This window comes from Leptopilina heterotoma, unplaced genomic scaffold, assembly GCF_015476425.1.
Source record: "Leptopilina heterotoma isolate Lh14 unplaced genomic scaffold, ASM1547642v1 Lhet_54, whole genome shotgun sequence".
Taxonomy (NCBI): Eukaryota; Metazoa; Arthropoda; class Insecta; order Hymenoptera; family Figitidae; genus Leptopilina; species Leptopilina heterotoma.
This window is the reverse complement of record NW_025111118.1, coordinates 4838002-4858997: the sequence shown is the minus strand read 5'-3', so window position 1 is coordinate 4858997 and position 20996 is coordinate 4838002. Positions and strand designations below refer to the sequence as shown.

Here is a 20996-nt window from a genome sequence, read left to right as displayed (position 1 = left end):
CGAAAGAGAAGGCCAGGCCTCTTAGTTTCCGAACACAAATCCCAGGTGAGGAAATATTCTCCGAGAGAAAGAGAGAGAGAGAGATCACTAGAATTTGTTTGCATACAAAATTTCCTTACTTTTCTTTCGGGGTCAAACAGCAAAACATGCAAAAAAAAAAAAAAAAGGCAAATGCACTCTGCATTGAATAAAAAAAAAGAAAAGCTGAGTGAAAAAGAATTCAATGAAAGAAAAAAACAAAATATTTTTTGGAGAAAAAAATATTTAGAGAAATATTTTCAATCTTTTCGTTTTTTAAAATTATCTTTTTTTTTGTTTCTTCCTTTCTTGTTCGTTTCCAATCTTTCTTTTTTCCTTTCTTTTCATAATTTTTCTTTCTTTTTCTCTATTTCTTTCTTTCTCTTTTTCTTTCTCTCGTTCATTATTTAATCTTTCACTATTTTTTTTTTTTATCCACGTCATTTGGAACTTTAGCTTTCATCCAGTTAGTTTGAAGCTTCCAATTTATAATGCCATTTGCTTTTATCGCAAACTCAATCCTTGGATTAATTATCTTACGCAGAAAACTTCTTTTTAAATTATCGTTTAATTACTCTAAGAATATCTTTACCTCGGGAGAAATTTTATTTTTCAATTGCCAATTAACTATGTCAAAAGAAATTCAGTGAAACTTGTTCCATTTCTCGTTAAATGCGATTCAAATAATTGATTATTAAAAATAGAATGAAACCAGAACTGTGTCATATTCTAGGAAAAAGAATTTTTAATTATTTCGTTTAGAAAAAAAAAAAAATTCCCCTATCAGTCAAAATATTTATTTTTTATTCTTTATTCAAAGAAAAATTTTTTTAGATAGAATTTTTTTTTGCAAAAAATATAATTTGGGAATAAAAAATAATAATGAAAAAAAAATTTAATTTTCTTTTTACGAATGGATTTTAATTGCCAAAAAAATCATTTTTGAATGAGAAAGAAAATTTAATAACAGGTTAATTTTTTTTTTAATTAAAAAATTATTCTAAAATTAAAATAATATCAGCTTAAATATGATTTCTAGTCATGTTTTCGACATGAAGCGTCAACGAATAAAATGAATCTATATTTTCGAGGATTATGAAGAGCTGATTGAAAATTTAATCAAATTACATGGCAGAATAAGTTTCGGCTTTCGTAAAAAGCACATTTTCTGTAATCTCATTATAGACAAATTATCTCAAAATGAATTAAACTTTTTTTTACTATTCAATAAAAGGAGATAAAAAAAATTCCCCCCCCCCCCTTCTTTTATAATCTCGAAAACATTTTGGAAATTATTTCGAAAAACGAAATAAATTGATGAAAATTTGAACAAATATTTATTTAAAAAGAATATTCAAAAACTCAATTAAGGAAATTTAAATACATTTTTAAATATACAATAAAAATTTAATACCTACATAATTCAACGAAAATTTAAATAATTAAAAAAAAGAGATAAAAGTTTATCCGGGATATTTTGGAAACTATTTTTAAAGAGAAATGTAATTAAAAAATTAAATATATTAAAAGAAGTTTTAAATATAATTAATTGCAAATTTCGTCGATTTTTTGCTTTTGAAACTTAATTCAAAAATTTGAAAAGAGTTTCGTCGACTTTTTTTTTACTTTTTAAACTTAATTTAAAAATTTGAATCCAATACAAAAATCTCACATCATTGCATTATCAAAATTTAATTTTCAATATTCGATTTTAATTTTCTAATTTCAATTTTCTGGTTTTGCTTTTTCTTATAAAAAAAATTTCTCTCTCAATTATTGAATAAAAATTTATTAAAATTTCCATCAAAATTAAGTAACACTGCAAAATTTATAGAAAAGCAAAAGAAAATAATAAAAATTAAATTCATATTTGGAGAAAAGTTTTAAAATATAATTCATAAAGAAATAATTTACTGACAAATAAATCAGATTTTTAAGTAGAGTAAAATTTTTAAGTCAGACGAACTAAAGTTTTTAGTACAATTTTAAGTAGAAGAAGATTTTTAAGTCAGACAAAGTCAATTTTCTTTCTAAAAAAAAATTTTAATAAATAAAAAGTATTTTTAAGTAGAAACAATATTTTTAGGTCAGACATACGAAAATAGTAGTAAAAAAAAAATTTACAATCAAATAAATGAGAATTTCAAGTAGAAACAGATTTTTAAGTCAGACAAAGTCAGTTTTCTATATTAAAAAAAGACTTTTAAAAAAGCAAAAAGTATTTTTAAGTGCAAACAATATTTTTAGGTCAGACATACAAAAATTGTCGTAATAAAATAATTTAATAAAAAAAAATTAAAATTTTAAGTAGAACAAGATTAAAATTAAATAAAATTAAATTAAAATTAAATAAACTAATTAAAATTAAAATTAGAATAAAAGAAAATTCAAAATTAAATAAATTTAAATAGTTTCACTTAAAGAAAAACTAAATACATATTTATAAAATTAAATACACTTTAAATAAATTAAATACATTTGAAAAAAAAAAATTTAATTAAAATAAGACTTTAAAAAGCATTAGAAAAAAAAGTTCACGCACATTTCATGGGTAAATTACATAAAGAGGGACTCGTTGGAAAATTAGAATTCTCTCATTACGAAACATTGAGGGTAGGAAAAAAAAAAGAAAGAAAGAGAAAAAAAGAGAAGAAAATTGAGCGGAAGACCTCTTAGAACTGTGGATTAAGGCGCTTGACATTTCTGAGTGGGTCAAATGGCTAATGCAAAGAGCCCTAGACTGGCGTGAAAAGGGGCACACTGTCTAAGACTAAAAATAAAAAAAAGAAAAGAAAAGAAAAAAAAAATCCTGATGTAGTTAACGAGGCGAAAAAGCACGCTAATTGAATTACGTTAATAATCCTTTTAGTGGTTTCGATCTATGCAAGACTTCTCTTTTGTGCGAGAGTGAGGTTCTGTTTTATTAAGCCGCTGTCTCTACACGAGGAAGCCCCTGAGAATATCTTGTCAATTATAATTTGCTTCCTCGAAATTCAAAACGAAACAATTCAAAGTGGAAGACGGCAATTATTTTAAACCTTAGAACATGCACACTGCGGGCGTTAAAATATACAATTTATGTATCAAATTTCTTTTTTTAGATTGTGAAAGCAAATTTTATGATATTTTTGTGAATTTCACTTTTTTTAAATTTAAACTATTTTGTATTTTATGACAATTTCCAAACACAGTTTATAAAGATATTAAATTTAGACAAAAAACAAATTAAAACGTTGGTTGCTTCGCAACACTTTTGATTCATTTTTTTGTCTCAACTTATGATGTCTGCAGAAAAACTGTAAATATGTTTCATTTTTAATTTCTTCTTTAATATTAGAGTATTTTTAAAATTAATTATAATTTATTATGAAATTTTAATAATATTAAAAATAATTCTTATTTAATAATTTATAATTTTTAAAGTCAGACGAAACTAAAATTTTTATATTAAAGAACTTTTAGAGAGGCAAAAAAAAAAATTTTTAAGTAGAATCAATATTTTTAGGTCAGACATACGGAAAATGTTGTAAAAAAAATAATTTAGTGACAAATAAATTAGAATTTTAAGTAGAACAAGATTTTTGAGACAGACGGACTATATTTTTTTCTATAAATTAGAATTTACAGTCAACAAAAAATATTTTTAAGTAGAACAAATATTTTTAAGTCAGACATACGCAAATGGTAGTAAAAAAATAATTTACAATCAAATAAATAAAAATTTCAAGTAGAAAAAGATTTTTAAGTCAGACAAAGTCAGTTTTACTTTTAAAAAAAGACTTTAAAGTATTTTTAAGTAGAAACAGTATTTTTAGGTCAGACATATGAAAAGTGTTGAAAAAAATAATTTAATGACAAATAAATTTTGATTTTAAGTAGAACAAGATTTTTAAGTCGGACCTTCTAAATTTTTTGTTCAAATTAAGATTTCAGTCAACAAAAATTATTTTAATTAGAAAATATACTTTTAAGTCAGACATACGCAAACTGTAGTAAAAAAAATAATTTACAATCAAATAAATGAGAATTTCAAGTAGAAAAAAATTTTTAAGCCAGACAAAGCCTGTTTTCTATATTAAAAAAAGACTTTCAAATAAGCAAAAAGTATTTTTAAGTAGAAACAATATTTTTAAGTCAGACATACTCAAATGCTAGTGAAAAAATTATTTACAATCAAATAAATTAAAATTTTAAGTAGAAAAAGATTTTTAAGCCAGACAAAGTAAGTTTTATTAAAAAAAGACTTTTAAGTACATATTTTTAAGTAGAAACAATATTTTAAGTCAAACATTTCTTGTACATTTTCTTGTACAAATTAAGATTTCAGTCAACAAATATTATTTTTAAGTAGAAAAAATATTTTTAAGTCAGACATACGCAAATTGTAGTATAAAAATTATTTACTGTCAAATAAATGAGAATTTTAAGTAGAAACAGATTTTTAGGACAGACAAAGTCAGTTTTGCATTAAAAAAAGACTTTAAAAAAGGCAAAAAGTATTTTTAAGTAGAAACAATATTTTTAGGTCAGACATACAAAAATTATTGTAATAAATTAATTTAATAAAAAAAAATTAAAAGTTTAAGTAGAACAAGATTTTTAAGTCAGACAAAGCAAGTTTTATTAAAAAAAGCCAAAAGTATTTTTAAGTAGTAACAATATTTTTATGCCGTACATATGAAAAGTGTTGTGAAAAATAATTTACTGACAAATAAATTTTGATTTTAAGTAGAACAAGATTTTTAAGTCAGACCTACTTCATTTTTTGTTCAAATTAAGATTTCAGCCAACAAATATTATTTTCAAGTAGAAAAAATATTTTTTAGTCAGACAAAATTTATATGGTACTTCAAAACACTACTAGTTAATCGAATAGAATTTTTAAGTAGAAAAAGACTTTTAAGTCAGACCGGATAAGACAATAAATATTTTTTTTAAAAATCCCTTAAAAGTATATAAACAGAATTTCTAATTGTAAGTAGAAAAATTCTTCAGTTTCAGACAAACCGAAATTTTATAAAAAATACTTCGAAGTGAAAAAAAAATTTTTTTTTCAGTAGTACAATATTTTTAAGTCAGACGAATTAGTTTTTTTAAAGTTAAAAATTGTTTCGAGGTAAACAAAAAGCTCTTTTAAGTAGAAAAAATCTCTCAAGTCAGGCGAACTAAATTTCTAAGTATAAAATACTTCAAGACAAAGAAAAAGCCTTTTTAAGTAGTAAAAGACTTTTACAAGTCAGACGTGAAAAAAAATTCGATGAAGAATATTCCAAACAAATAAGTTTAGAATTTTTTGCTTTTTGTTTTCTTTCCCAATTTATTTTTCTTCTCTTGCCTTTTTTTGTCAAGAATTCTTTTCATAACATAAACGAATGTATTTCATCGCAAAGGGGTGAAAAATCAAAAGTATTTTTAAAAAGAATAAAAGCATTTTTTTTTTAAATAATCCAAAAGAAAATTTATAAAAAGAACAAAAGCATATTTTTTAAATAATCCAAAGAAAATTTATAAAAAGAACAAAAGCATTTTTTTTTTAAATAATCTAAAATTCTAAATAAAATTTTTTAAAAAATGTGTCTCCAAAAACCAAGATTTCTTAACAAAACATCGATATATTTAATTTATTTAATTAACAAAATTATCAAATTTTTTTTTTATTCATTTTTTAAAATTCTGTTTCATTAATTTTTTTTTTCATAATAATTATTTTTAATCGATTTTTGCGAAAGAAAAATGAAATTAATGGAATTGTCAACATTCCAAGTTTTCTTCAACACAATTTCCTGGATCACAGTAGTTTCGTGTTTAAGTAAGCAATATATTCTTGTATTAGTCTACTGCACTTTCGCGAAAGTTCAACATCTTTTCTTAGGTGTAAGTTAAATTGAACTGAAGATTAAAGTTTATACATTGCATCTTATCTGTATCATTCATCTTTTACAGCCGAGGAACTGAAGTGCCTGGCCGTTTGGAAAGACGGGTCACGTAACTTGTACTTGGTTGGAACTTTGAAGTCTAGCAGCAGAACTACTGTGGTGAACGAAGAAGTATACAGGTAATTGTCTGCTCTCAACTTTCTCTTTTCTGTATTATTTTTCTTTTTTTTAATTTATTTTTATCATTTATTCTATATTTATTTATTTATTTCACATTTTCTGTTTTTTTCCATTTTGAATTTTTATTTTTTTTTTTTGTATTTCCAATTTTCAGTGATTTTACTTATTTTAAATTTTTATTTATTTTTTATTTTTAACTTGTGCGTATTTTTATTTATTTATGTATTTTTAATTTTTTTTTTGTATATTTACTGTTTTGCATTTTTTTATTTTGTATTCTTATTTATTTCTGTGTTCTTTTATTTTCAATTTTTATTTATTTCTGTATTCACGAGTCGATTATTTAAATCATTATTTTATATTATAAAAATATTCTTACTGTACCTTCTTAAAAATTATTTTCATATTCTTATTATCTAAAATTTAAACTAAAATTCATTTTCAAATCAATTTTTATTAGAAAATTCTACGAGAATTCAATTATTTAAATAAAAAAGTAAATTATTTATTGAATAATAATTGAATGTTTCTCAAAATTTTATTCTTATAAAGAATTTTATTACCAAATTTTTAAATAATTGAATTCTTTAAACGAATTTTAATAATTGAATTTCTGTGAAATTTTTATTATTCATGAAAATAATTAAATGTTTGCGTACAATTTTATTAAAATTGTTTTTTAATAATTGAATTCTTTTGAGTAATTTTATTAAAATACAGTAGATACTGAAAATCATTGAAATGAGGAAAAATTTTTGAAAATAATTGAAATTTTGACAAGAATTTTATTAAAATTTTCGAAAATAATTGAATTTTGAAGAATTTTTTATTTATAAAGATAATAATTGGGATTTGGTCGAGATTTTTTTGTAAATTTTGAACATTTAAACTAAAATTCATTTTGAAATCAATTTTTATTAAGAAAATTCTACGAGAATTCAATTATTTAAATACAAAAGTAAATTATTTATTGAATAATTGAATATTTCTTGAAATTTAATTTTTATAAAGAATTTTATTAACAAATTTTTAAATAATTAAATTCTTTTGACGAATTTTAATAAAAATTTTTTGAATAGTTACATTTTTTATAAAAAATTCAAGGAATTTGATTAAAATTTGATTAAAAATAATTGAAATTCTACAATGAGTTTTATTATTTATGAAAATAATTAAATGTTTCTGTACAATTTTATAAAAATTGTTTTTTGTAAATTTTGAACATAATTGAATTTTGTGGTAAGAATTTTATTACTTTTGAAAATAATTGAATTTCTGCAATCATTTGTAACCATTCATATTTTATTTTTATAAAATATTTTTACGTTTTATTTTTAAAATTGTTAATTTTATTTAAAAAAGTGAGTGAGAAGTGATCCGCACGCGAATTTTTGCTAGTTTTTAATTATTTTGTATTTTTATTAATTTCTTTTTTTTATTCTGTATTTTTAATTATTTTGTATTTTTATTAATTTCTGTATTTTTTTATTCTGTATTTTTAATTATTTTGTATTTTTATTAATTTCTGTATTTTTTTATTCTGTATTTTTAATTATTTTGTATTTTTATTTATTTCTCTGTTCTTTTATTTTCTATTTTTATTCACTTATGTATAGACGATTAAAATTAAAAAACTATAATTTTTTTTGCGTCCCAAACTATAAATCTCGATTGAAATTACAAATTATAATTTTATTTACTATCCAAACTATAAATTACCATTAAATTCAAAAAAATTATAATTTTCAATCTTCACTCGCTTTCCAAAGTATAAAGCAACGAGTAAAATTAAAAAATTACTTCAATTTTCCATTTTCCAAACTATAAATGAAAAATTTATAATTAAAAAAAATATATAAGGTGAATTTCTCGTAATTAAAAGGTATTGATACAAGGAATGTCGCCTTAGAGAGCGAGAGAGCGAGAGAGAGAGAGTTACGAGCAATGAAACTAATTGGAAGAGAGTCCAATTTGTCGAATTGCTTCCACTATAGAACCTAATTGACGAATAAATCAATTCATTAAGTTAGACCCAAACTACTTAACTTTGAGTTTAAAAGAGAGTGAGAGTTTCTCTGGATAAATGAAAACATTTCACGGAAATCGAAAGTCCCGCAAAAAGTTTTTTGTCAGAAGAAAAATTCGTCTCAAGATTTCCCCGACTTTTGCGCCAACTTTTGACTTCTTAAAGTTTATTTTGAAAAATATTATATTTACTAAGTACCATGTGGGGATGTTCATTAGAAGATGGGAAAACTTCAATCAATCCAAAAAATAATGCTCACCAAAATTTACTGCAAAAATTTTATTTAAATTAAATTTATTTATTTATTGCTAAAATTTATTTTTTATTGTTCAATTTTAATTCTTTATTTATTTATTTATTTGAATACACAATTTTCTAATTATTCGCTTTTCATAATTATTTCTAATTTTTATTTTCTAGTTTCAATTTTTTTTCTAACGAAAAACTTTTACCAAAGAAATATTTTCATAATTTTCTAATTTTAATTTTAATTTTTCTCCCAAAAAATGAAAACTAGAAAATTATAAAAATTAAATTTATTACAATTACCTTCAAAATTAAAGTAAAATTGCAGACTTTATAGAAAAAAAATATAAAGCTAGAAAATTAAAATTAGAAGAAATTTAATTTTTTTTTGTAAAAAAAATTAGAATTAGAAAAGTTTTAATTTTTTTTAGACAAAAAATTAGAATTAAATTATACAAATTCAATTTATTAAAATCACCTTCAAAATTAAATTGCTGACTGTATCGAAAAAATTTCCTCGGAACAGAAATAATAAATTTTTGTTAGTGAAAATATGTGTTTATTTTTTCATTCTTTTTTTGACAGGATAAAATTTTGTTGACGTTTGATTGAAGTATAATGTCAATTTTTAAATAATAAAAAAACAAACACTTTTCTCGTATTTCTTCTTTAAAGTGAAATAAAATACGGTTTTTTCACATATGAAAATTGATATAATAATCGAATTTTTTTTTTTTTTTTTTGTTATTTATTTGCAAGAGAGAAAAAATCTTTTTTTATTGTAGATATTTTTTTTCTATAACTTGATATTCTTTTAGAGGAAAAAACAAAAAAAAATTTCATATTGTGCCAAAAAAAACAAAAAATAGATTGATATATACTATTTTTATAACTTCAATTTCATCTCGCAGAAAATTCTATGGAAATTTTAACAATACAAAGGCAAAAATTGTTCCATATTTAAAAAGTTGGATTTAAATTTAAATCGAATTTCACTCCCTTTGAGACACATGTTAACTTTTTTTTGTATATATATTTTTTTGCCCCCAGATTCCAACAAGTCCGTGTGGAGAGACAAATTCATTAAAAAAAATTATCCAAAGTTGACAATAATTTTAGGGAAAGAAAATATGTATATCTTTTTTCTTAAAATGTGTATCTATAGGAATGGAATTTTCTTCTATGAAAACATAAAAGATTCAGTGGGAAAGTGTCGTGGAAACTTTATTCTTCAGAAAGTGACACATAAATGTGTAAATGTAAATAGGACAAGAAATTTATGAAAGCAATTCACCTTCTTTTTTTTTTGGTGTCTACTTGAAAGTAGTATTTTTTTTTATTAAGCAGTAAAATCTACGATTGCGTATAAAAGAGCAAGGTATTCCATTTTCGTGTAATGTCACACATTGCAGGTAGATTTAATTTTATTAGTCCATTTTCCATCATCATCAATTCGACAATTTTTTTTCAATGCCTATTTATCAAAAAAAAGATATTTTTTTGCAATTTTTTAAATGTTTTTATTAATTTTTTTTTTTTTGTATTTTGTTTATTTTCAAAGAATATTTTCTGATAAAATAATTTTTTTTTATTTTTTTGTATTTCGTTTATTTCTATATAAAATCCGATGGAATAAATATTTTTTTTATTTTAATACTAAATGAAACTAAATTGAATAAAATTCAATGTTCATCAATCCTCTTGAAATTTTGAAGAAATAATTTTTTTTTCTAAATTATTTTTTAGCATTTTGTTTATTTTAGAAAATTTTCTGTTGGAACAATTTTTTTCTAAATTATTTTTTGGCATTTTGTTTACTTCTATAGAAAATTTTCTTTTGGAATAATTCTTTTCTATTTTAATAATAAATTAAATTGAATTAAATAAATTTTTTGCAAATATTTTTGACGAAAATTTTAATAGAATAATTTTTGTTCATTTTTTAAATTATTTATTAGTATTTACATTTTTTATTTATTCTATTTTATGCTTTGCAAAAATAAATAATTTTTGTTTATTTCTTTCGAATTCGATGGAATAAAATTTTTTATTTTTTAAAAATAAATAAAAAAATTGAATTTATAATTAAATTTTTGTCAAAAAATTTGGATAAAACAACTTTTATTTAAATTTTTAAATTATTTTTATGGATTTTATTTATTTATATAGAAAATATTCTCTTAGAATCATTTTTTTCTACTTTAATAATAAATTAAATTAAATAGTTAAAATTGTAGTAAAAACTTTTGGCAAAAAATTTTGCAAGATAATTTTTTTTTTAATTTTTCAAATCAGTTTTTTGCACTTTTTAATTATTTTATTTTTGAAAACTCGTTTTCTTTTTGCTTTAAATGATTAAATAGATTTTTTTTATTTCTATAGAATTCGACAGAATAAAAATTTTTCTATTTTAATTATAAATAAAGAAAAATTGAATTGAATTAAATTTTTAACAATAATTTTGTCAAGAAATTTGTATAAAATCGTATTTTTTCTTTAATTAAAAAATTTTTTTTTTAAATTCCAATCAAATTTATTTTAAAAAAATTTCTGATTTTATTTATTTTGTAATCTGATAGAATGCATTTTTTTCTATTTTCCAAATTATTTTTTCGAATTTTTTATTTATTTACTTATTTTGTTTGCTAAATAAATAAATCTTGTTTATTTCTTTATAATCGGAGAGAATAGATTTTTTCTACTTTAATCTAGTAAATAAAAATAAATCGAATTGAATTAAATTTTTGGCCTAAAAGTAATGAAAAAATTTTAAATAATAAAAAAAAATTTTTAAATAAAAACAAATTTACTAAACTATTCAGGGAATATTGAAATATTATGAAATATTTTTAAATAAATTAAAGACATTGATTTTTATGCGATGAATTTCAGAAAAAGTAATAATATTGAAAAAATAAATTATTTTAAATATTTAATTTTCTAAATATTATTTTCTTTAAAAAAAAATTTGTTAAAAAAATAGATTTTCTATATTTTATTGTTCAATTTTCTATTTTTTTTATTTACTAAAATCAACTTTAGACAATTTTTTGTGCCCAATAAAAAACTGAATACAATATTATATTTTCCATCTCCGGAAAAAAAAATTTTTTTAATGAAAAAAAAATGAATAAAAATAATTTCCATATTGATGGGTTTAATTTTGATTTTTTTTCCAGATGTTTCTTGTATGAGAGAACTCACCGTCAAGGGAAGGTTGAATATCAACTGGCCCAGTCTGGGGATGCAACGTGCAATGCCCTCACTACTGTTTCCGAGGGGTCGCTAAACATAAAACTCACAAAGGGTAGGCATCGGAGGTTTTATGCTTTTGAATTATGTATACTTTCCATACTTCAAAACTGACTCTTAATGATCGTGGAAGAATGTCATATGCAAATATGAGAATATCAATGCCTCAACACAATTCAAAGAGAGCACGTAAAAATTCAATAAATCTTTTTTTTTTCTTTTTTCTTTTTTTTTCTAAATATGGAAATTATACAATAGCGCACGAAAAACGCGAAATTGATTTTTAAATACACTTTTATTTTTTTTATTATATGTGCACTGTTTTTTTTTTATCAAATTTTTTTTATTTTGAAATAAAAATTTATTTAAATTAAATGTTAGCAATTTATTAAATTTATTTATTGAAATAAAAAATTAAATTATTAAAATTACTTTTCAAGTAAAAAATAGAAAAAATTTTAATATAATATTTAATTATATATTAGAATATTAATTTTTAATATTATTTTTGTTTCTTCCATGTAAAGGAAATGAATAAAAAAATTATTAATTTTAGTTGCATTTTTTTGTTACATTTTCTTAGAATTATTTTCAATTTTAATTTAATTTTGTGAAATTATTTTTAATTTTCATTTTATAGAAGACAAGGAACGTCGACGATGTAAATATCCATCTTGGGTTCTTAAACATCACGTCTGGCATACTTTGAACGGAGCGAAGAATTATCATTTTCTCGCTGGTAATTCAACTTTAAAAGTTACCAACAAGGATGAAAATGTCACGATACAGCACGAGGAGAAAATTGTTTGTCACAATTTGGAGCTGGAGGAAACGGCAAATTCAAAACCATCGGTGAAATTGGTCGCTCACGTAACTAGTGGCTGGTAATTATTTTTTTATTACCTAAAAGAATTACAGTAAAATAAGTAAAGTTATTTATGTTTCACATTGAATTATTTTTCTTATTTTTCCAAATTTAAATTACCAAAAATCTTTTTTAATCAAATTTAAAAGAAAATTTTTTGTTAAATATTTTTTTTCCATTCTTCTTGAAAATGAAAAAATATATTTAGAAAAATATTCAATTACTTCCAAAATATAGTAATTGGAAGTGAGAATTTATTTATTTATTTATTTATTTAGAATAATTAAATTTCGAAAGTCTAGTAAAAATAGAGAATTTATTTATTTCGAATAATTCGTTTTTTCGTAGAAAGAAATTTTATCGAGTAATTTTATGTACTTTTTCTTATACAAAATTCTGTATTTAAAATTAATTTTCGTTCTCTTTTTTTTTCTCGATGCGCAGTGATATTGGATACGTTTGCATGATCTTTCATCAGCGAGACCAGCATATAATAGAAATACAGCAATCCGGTGAGTAATTTTTACGAGTGAATTCAGAAATTTATTTAAGCCGATACAATTTGCATTTTATTGAATTGAAATTGAATTCTTGATTTTTCCCAACAGAGCAAAAGGCAACCACACCAGATGAAGCTTGTAAACTTTGGGATCCTTCTCGAAAGCCATATACAACCTTGATAAGTAAGTGCAATATTAATCCAAATTCATTCCATTACTTAATGAAAAATTCTTACCAAAAATAGAACTTTACAATTTTTTTTTTTTTTTTTTTTTTTTTGAGAAAAATTCATTCATTTTTCGTTCCAGAAAAATCTTTTACTAAAATTACAAAAAATTTCTCCAATTTTTTCAAATATTGGAAAAATATTATTTTCCTTTTATTAGAAATAAAAAAATTAATAATGGAAATTATTATAAAAATATATTTCTAGAAATTAATATTTTAAATTCAATTATGAAAATTAATTTTTAAAAATTTACTTTGAAAATTAACGTGAAAATATAATTCGAAAAAAATTGTTTCTCTCTTTGTAACGGGGAAAAATTTTTCTTGCTCATTAAAACTGTTATTAATTTGTTGAAAATACTGATGGTTTGAAATAATTTTTTTTACAGCGTCATCGTTTCATAAAGGAAAATGTCCTCAGCCTGGTCGATATTCAATATTAAATTCATTACCATCTCAAGCATTATCGAGTATGCGAAGGCGAAATAAGAGACGAGCAAAATCAGCAGAATCGACGACCAGTAAAATTCGACAAGATGATGAAGATGAACAATGCAGAAGTACTGACGTTCATATTGGTTGCAGCTCCATGGACCAGAATGAAGTCATCATGGCACAATCTTGCAAGAACAGAGAAATAGGTATTTTTTCCAAATTTCTGCCCAAAAAACAATTTTTTTTTCTACAAATTTATTTTTTCAATTTAAAAACAAAATTTCTTTAATTCAAAAAATTTTTTTTTATTTCTTTAATTTGAAAGCAAATTTAATTAGAGATTAAATTGAATAAAAAAATTAAAAAACAAATTTATTTCTTTAATTTAGAAACAAATTTAATTTTGTTTATTTCTTTAATTTGAAAGCAAATTTAATTAAAGATTAAACTAAATAAAATTAAAAAAAAAGAAATTCTAATTTTTTCTGAAAAAAATGTAGAAAGAATTTCCCAATTTAAAATTTAAAGTTAATAAAAAAATTGCTTTCTAAAAAAGTAAAATGAAAAGGACCGGGAATTTTTTTTAAAGGGAAAAAAGAAAATAAAAGTAATGGAGGAGAAGAAGGAGAAAAAATAAGTTGTACCCATTTATTAAATTAAAACTCATTACTTTTTTAGCTACATCGTATTCTTGCCAAGGTAGTTGGGAGGAAAATGGAACTTGGTTTACGATAGTGTCTCGAAATAAGTCAAGCTCAGAAAGACAAACGCAATGTTTCTCCATGCGATTCAGCGAGCCCTCTGACAAATTAGGTGGAAGAAATAGTCGAATAGATTCATCAGAACAGGAATTAATGCTATCAAAACCGTCAGATTTTTGCCAAAGAAATATGGATGATCAATGGACCTATCGATTAATGAGTCAAGGTAAAGAAAAAAAAAACAAAACATAATTATTTCTCTTATTTTTCATTTTTTTTCTTATTTTTAAATATACGAAACAAAAATGTTTCATAGGGAAAACTTTTATTTAGAAAAAATAATTTTCTTTTTTTCTATAAACTCTTATCTTTCTCTTAAAAATAGTTTTTCCAAACAATTTCTCAAAAAAATTTTCCAGTAATTTTATTTTTTACATTTTATGAACTTTTCTCTCTCTCTATTTATTTTTCGTTTCTTATTATTTTTTATCTCGTGTTTTATGATTTCTTGAGAATATAAAGAGTTCTTAAAAATTCTTTGTATTTTCTGTTTTTTTTACTTTTTATTATTTTGTTTTGCTTTTTTATTTTATTTCACTTTCTTTATTTTTACTTTATACTTTCTTTATTTTATTACTCATTCTACTTTTCATTTGTCATTCCATATTTTTTATTTTATTATTTATTCTTTTTTCTTGTTCTTTCCACTGGCAAAATTGTGTCAACTTATATTATTTTATTATTTACTTTTTTAGAATTTAGAATTTTATTTTACAAATTTCAATTTTCTTTACAAATTTTATTATTATTATTATAATTGTAATTATTTGTACTATTTTTGCATATTTTGTATTTTCTACAATTTTAATGATTGCCAATAATAATTACCAGAGTTAATAATTTTTCAAATAAAAATAAATATTTTTTTCTATTTTTCGCTATTTTTTAAAAAAATTTAATTTAATTTCCCCCCGACTTATCTTCTATTTTTCAGGTGTCTGTGAGGATTTGACAAAAGCTGCTTCAAGCTCAGCCTCCTCGTCATCAAGGGTTTCATTCGCATTGCTTATTGGAGCCGCCGTGATGAGTCGACTCTTATCAAGATGATGTGTGCCAACCATTTCCAAAGTTCTTTACTCACAAATTTATTAAAGGGTAGTAAAACTTTTATTACTATCAAGTTGGCAGATCGACAGTATTTATAAAAAAAAAATAATAATAATAATCTCTATAAGTATATCATCCTGACATCGACTGATTCCAGAAAAAAAAGGAAATTGAAAATAGAGAAGAAAAACATTTTAAAAAAAAAGTGAAAGAAAAACTTGATCATAAGTTCAAAAAGTTGTACAGTTTTCTAGACGACAAGAGACAAAAAAAATTGTGTCGTCACTTTATTAACGAACCGGTAATTATAAAACTAACGTTCCTTGACCGTTGTCAAATCGTTTCATTTTTCAAAATTACAAAAAAAAAAAATTAGTATATTCGAAACAAAAATACTTTTACTAGAAAAAAGTATCAAAAAAAAAATATATCAACAGAAGTTTTTTAATTTTGGAAATTTTTAACTATTGGACAATTATTTATTTATTATTCCCAAAAAAGGAATTAAAAAAAAAGAAAACTAAGAGAAAACGCGAGACAATGGTCTTTGAATGCGACCACTTCTAAAGATATTTATATATATAAAAATATAAATAAATATTATAAATATATATAAATACATTATAAATATTTAAAATATGAGTGTTTTTATTTAATCTCGACGCTGTAAATACGATCAGGGTATAAGTAATTAAGATTTCGCAAAAAAAACTCTGTTGAATGACAAAAAACGAAAAAAAAACCCAAGGAAAAAAGGAAGAGAAAAACTAATAAGTTTACTGATCGACAAAAAAAAAAAAAGAGACGAGGAGGAATGATTTTTATTGTTCTTTATATAGCTAGTTGCACACATCTGTAAATAACAATTTTAATATTGTACTATAAAAATAAGACTGTTTATAAGAAAAAAAAAAATTAAAAAGAAAAAAATAAGTGAAGATGAAAAAATAACTGGAAAAAAAGTCCAATATCGTTTTTTGGCTGCTAATTAGAATTTAATCGTGATGATAGGTCTACGAGTGCGAAAGGAATTTATTTATTCAAGAGACCTTTCTTGAATTATTTGAATTCTGAAAGCTCTTTCGCTGCCAACTTTATAACATTTATAGAAATCATATAGAATGGACCAAAAAAACTGGTCTTGAGAGAGAATTCTCCAAATTCCACGCGGAACTTATATAAAAGAATGAAAGATTTCATTCAAGAAAATTGCTCGACGAGAATGCAAAGGAAAAACGATTTTTCTCAATTTAAAACGGCAAAAAAAATTGAAATATTAATTTTTAATTTACTAAAAAAAATAAATAAATTTCGCTTTTTTTTCTTTTTTTTTTTTTTTTGATTTTAACATTCGAACAGTTTTAACATATTTTGTTCTATTCAAGAAAAAAATGTTCTGTTATTGTTCAATTTTTCTTGCAGAACAATTTTTTTTTCTATCCTTTTTTGCTTTTTTTTGTTCGTTAAAACATAAAGAAAGGTACTTCTAGTTTTTTAATTAATATATTCCCAAAGATTCGCAAAATAATATGTGAATCAAGCCTCGAGATCCTATCAACAATTTTTACTCTTGTTCGTTGTAAGCGTATCTTAATGTGTTATTACAAGTGGCGTAACTACGAGGTTGATGATAAATCAGGGTAGGAAGGAAAAAGCAACTTTCTTCTGTTTTTTTCTTTCTTTTAAAAAAAAAATACTTTCTTGTTATTTACTATTATATATTTAAAAAAACGTATATATCGATATTTATTGTAAGTTATTAATGTTAAATCTTCCAAGACACTTAGTCTTCTTTCTCGAAGAGAAACTTTTCATTTAATGTACAAAATCAGTACGTTTGGAAAAAAAATGGTTAAATTCTTTCTTTTTAATTTGGGAGAATTCGTTCATTTTTGTTGTTTATCGCTTACAGTCACAAAATTCAGTGTTTGGAAAAAAAGTTCTTTACTCCATTTAATAATTATTTTATTTTATACATCTTTTTTTATTTTCTGAATATTTTATTTCGTAAGTATTTTATTTTATACATCTTTTTTTATTTTCTGAATATTTTATTTCGTGAGTATTTTATTTTATCAGTATTTTATTTTATAAATATTGTATTTCGTAAATATTTTTATTTAAAAAATATTTTATTTAAAAAATATTCTATTCACTAAATATTTTAGTTTAAAAATATTCTAGTTACTAAATATTTTATTTTAAAAGTATTCTATTTACTAAATATTATATTTTGAAAATATTTTATTTAATAACTATTTTAGGAATATTTTATTATAAATAGTTTAATTAATCAATATTTAATTCCTTGAAATATTTTATTTCTGTAAATATTTTATTTGATTTTAAATATTTAAAATTAAAATGTAATATGCGAGCAAAAGTAAAATCTTTAAAAAAAAATCCCACTGATTTTGTGACCGGACTGAACTTTCACAATAAAATTGTATTCAAAAACATATTTTTTCTTTCACAAAAAATCAAATAATTATTAATAATTAATTAGCTAGAAAATAAAATTGTATTAAATTAAAGTTAAGTGTAAAGAAATGGAATGTTAATTAAAGTTTATTCACAATTTGTATTAATAATTTAATAATTAATAATAATCACAATTTTCGTTTAATTTTTCAAAGGAATAATTATAAATACGTTTCCGCTTCTTAGTTACGTCATTTTTGTTTTCAGTGAGCAGTCGTCAATTTTCAATCTCTCCTAATAGTATTTAATGATATGTAAGGATTTGATTTATGCGCGAAATCCCCGTTGAGAATTTTCGCATGAAAAATGGGAAGAAAAAAAAACGAAAGTTTGGGAAAAAAAATCGCTTCTCAATTGTGAGAATGGTTTTTTTTGTATGTAACGTATGAATGTTTCGAATGTTTGTGTGCAGCTAAAACACAACGCGGGTATCAGTGGCAACGAAGTTATTGCTAAGTGTAGATGTAATCTTTAAGAGTTTTAAAACCATTTTGGAGCAAGCGTAAAACGCTTTTGTGACTCCAAAAAAAAAAAAATAAAGCACCCTGAAAAAAACAAATTGTATTTGAATCAGAGAGAAAAATCTCAAATACTTCTAAAATCCTGTATTACGAAAAATTGTGAATTTACAATCTTTCGAATACCTGATCAAATGAACGAAAATAAAGGTGTTGAAACAAAAACAAGGAAATTGCGTGGAACAAATAGAATCATTTATTTAAAAAAGAGAGAAAAAAATATGTGTGTGGCTTAAAAAATAATTTCCTCTTGAAATTTTATTCCGAGAAATAATTAATAATCAAAATAATTTTTTTTTTATTCAGTTCTTATTTTTGGTATTAAAGAAATAAAAAGAGGGAAATTATATTTTTGAGCAAAGTGCCACTGAATGGATATCTATTTAGCGATTTATAGTTATAATCTGTACAAGATGTGTATATATATATTATACATAGTAAATATATATATGCATATATTTTTCGTTTCTCACTGTGATGAATACATGATTATTATATAAATATTATAAAAATATAAAGCAGTTTGAGTGTTGTTTTTTCTTGCCACTGTAAAGTATCAAATAATTATGAATATTGACTTCATATTTATTGTAAGGGTTTTCGGGGCTTAAAAAGATGAAAAAAAAATACAAAAAAAAAAAATAAATAAATAAAATAAATAAATATGCGTGTGGGCTTCTGCTTGCCTGCCTAATTTCGATCTAACTATGTAATTAAAGGGCTATGTATTATATAATTATATACAATACATGCATAAAAGACGTGAGAAACACGAAAAAAAAAATGCTAACGTCTCATTAACCAACAGATTCAATTTAAAAAATTTTTGATAAAAATATCATTTCAAAAAAAGAAAAAAAAAGTTTCTTAATCGTGTGACGCGGCGTTGGAAATTTTTTTTTGTTGTCCTTTTTTTGCAGAATTGCAGATATGTTTGCAAAGAGCAAAGTAATAAAGTCGATGCGCTATCATTTTTCATATCATGTAAAACTCGTTCTCTCACGTTGCATCGTATTTTGAAGGGGGAAGGAAAAAAAAAAGTTTTTATTCGATATTTCGCGTATCCTCTCTCTCTCACTCACTCTCTATCTCTCTATGTGTATAATAAAATGAATAAAATGAATAAAATAAATGACGAGGGCAAAGTTAGAGAATGAAAAACCGTGGACAGTGTGAAACATTAAACTTTTGTAATCCACTGTTTAAAACTAAAAAGAAACGCGCAGTAATTAAGGTTCAAGTTTTCCTAAAAAAAGAAAAAAGAATTTGGTCTATATTTCCGTAGAATTGGAAGATCACACAACGACACTTTTTTAGAAGAGTTAAATTCTTTGCGAGACTTTAAAAAAAAAAAGCAATTCGGTTTTTAATTTTTTCGCTAAAAAAAAAAGAAAAGAGAAAATCGGCAGTGCTATTTGAAACTGCTTTTTGTATTTTCGATCTCATATCTGCCTTTTCCAAACGCTAGCCGTTCGATTTATTATAGTTTTTATTACTCAATACCATTGTGAGTACCAGTTCAACGTTTGTCTGGTATAATACGCGCTAGCATGTGTAATGTTCATTATTATATTTTGAATACGAAATATACATATTAAAAAAAATTTCTTCCCTTTTCTTTTCATTATCACCTTTTTCCTTAATTTCTAATTTTTTGGAATATTTTCAAAGAAATCAAATTTTTCTCGTTTCTTTTACTTTTTATTGAAGTATACGATTTTCACATAATCGGTAATAATTATTTTATTACTTTTTTTTATTTTTATTATTATTGTAATTGGCCACATAAATACACAACTTATACACGATACTTGTAATTTTTTTTCTTTTAAAGTAACAATTGCCCTGCAATAACATTTAACATAAAAATCGAAGCACGAAAAATTACTAGAAGAGCACTTCGTACTATCACATTAGATTCTATAATTCTGATATATTTTTGCTCTCACATTCCATTAGAAGAATGCCATCATCTTAATTATCGATACACTGTCTTTTTTTTCTAAAACTTCAATATTCATTTACATCAATCAAAAAAAAAAAAGAAAAACATGTAAATTATAATTTTTAAAAATATTACAATATTGAAAATCACAATCGAATAGAAAATAATTTAAAATTAATAATCGTAGAAATATTTTTTTACCACAAAAATAATAATAATAATAAGAAAATACATTATCACCGAGTGTAGTTTAATAGGGAAAAATTTCGAAACTCTTTTTAAAGAAGTACATATAAAATAATCTTCTTTTTCGTTACTAATTTTTTTTTTTTTAATCAAACAATTTCGAAAATTGAAAAACGATTTTTTTTTGTCATTTAAAAAAATAAACAAAATTGAAAACAATAGTTAAATAATACCAATAAACATCTAAAGAAATTTCCATATATTAATTTTGGTTTTCAAAGTCTTGATAATGTTGAGCGAAATTTTCGCTAAAATCACAAATAATTCTTGATATGTACGTATCTAAAAAGAGATGAGTACAACTTTATATATACAAATTAAAGATTAAAAAAAAACTGTCGACATATTTGGAAAATATAATTTTAACGAAA

At 22.4% G+C, this 20996-nt stretch overlaps 1 protein-coding gene across 3 annotated transcripts in view; it reads left to right on the top strand.

The window, feature by feature from the left end:
- Positions 1 to 16383, top strand: part of LOC122508535 — an 843732-nt gene extending 827349 nt beyond the window's left edge. For all 3 annotated transcript variants that reach the window (XM_043621950.1, XM_043621952.1, XM_043621951.1), the window contains 8 exons: positions 5962 to 6073; positions 11526 to 11653; positions 12239 to 12482; positions 12908 to 12975; positions 13072 to 13146; positions 13582 to 13833; positions 14306 to 14554; positions 15323 to 16383. In XM_043621950.1, coding sequence (XP_043477885.1) covers positions 5962 to 6073; positions 11526 to 11653; positions 12239 to 12482; positions 12908 to 12975; positions 13072 to 13146; positions 13582 to 13833; positions 14306 to 14554; positions 15323 to 15435 — 1241 coding nt within the window. In that variant the 3' untranslated portion in view covers positions 15436 to 16383. The remainder of the gene's footprint in view (positions 1 to 5961; positions 6074 to 11525; positions 11654 to 12238; positions 12483 to 12907; positions 12976 to 13071; positions 13147 to 13581; positions 13834 to 14305; positions 14555 to 15322) is intronic.
- Positions 16384 to 20996: the final 4613 nt, after the last annotated feature.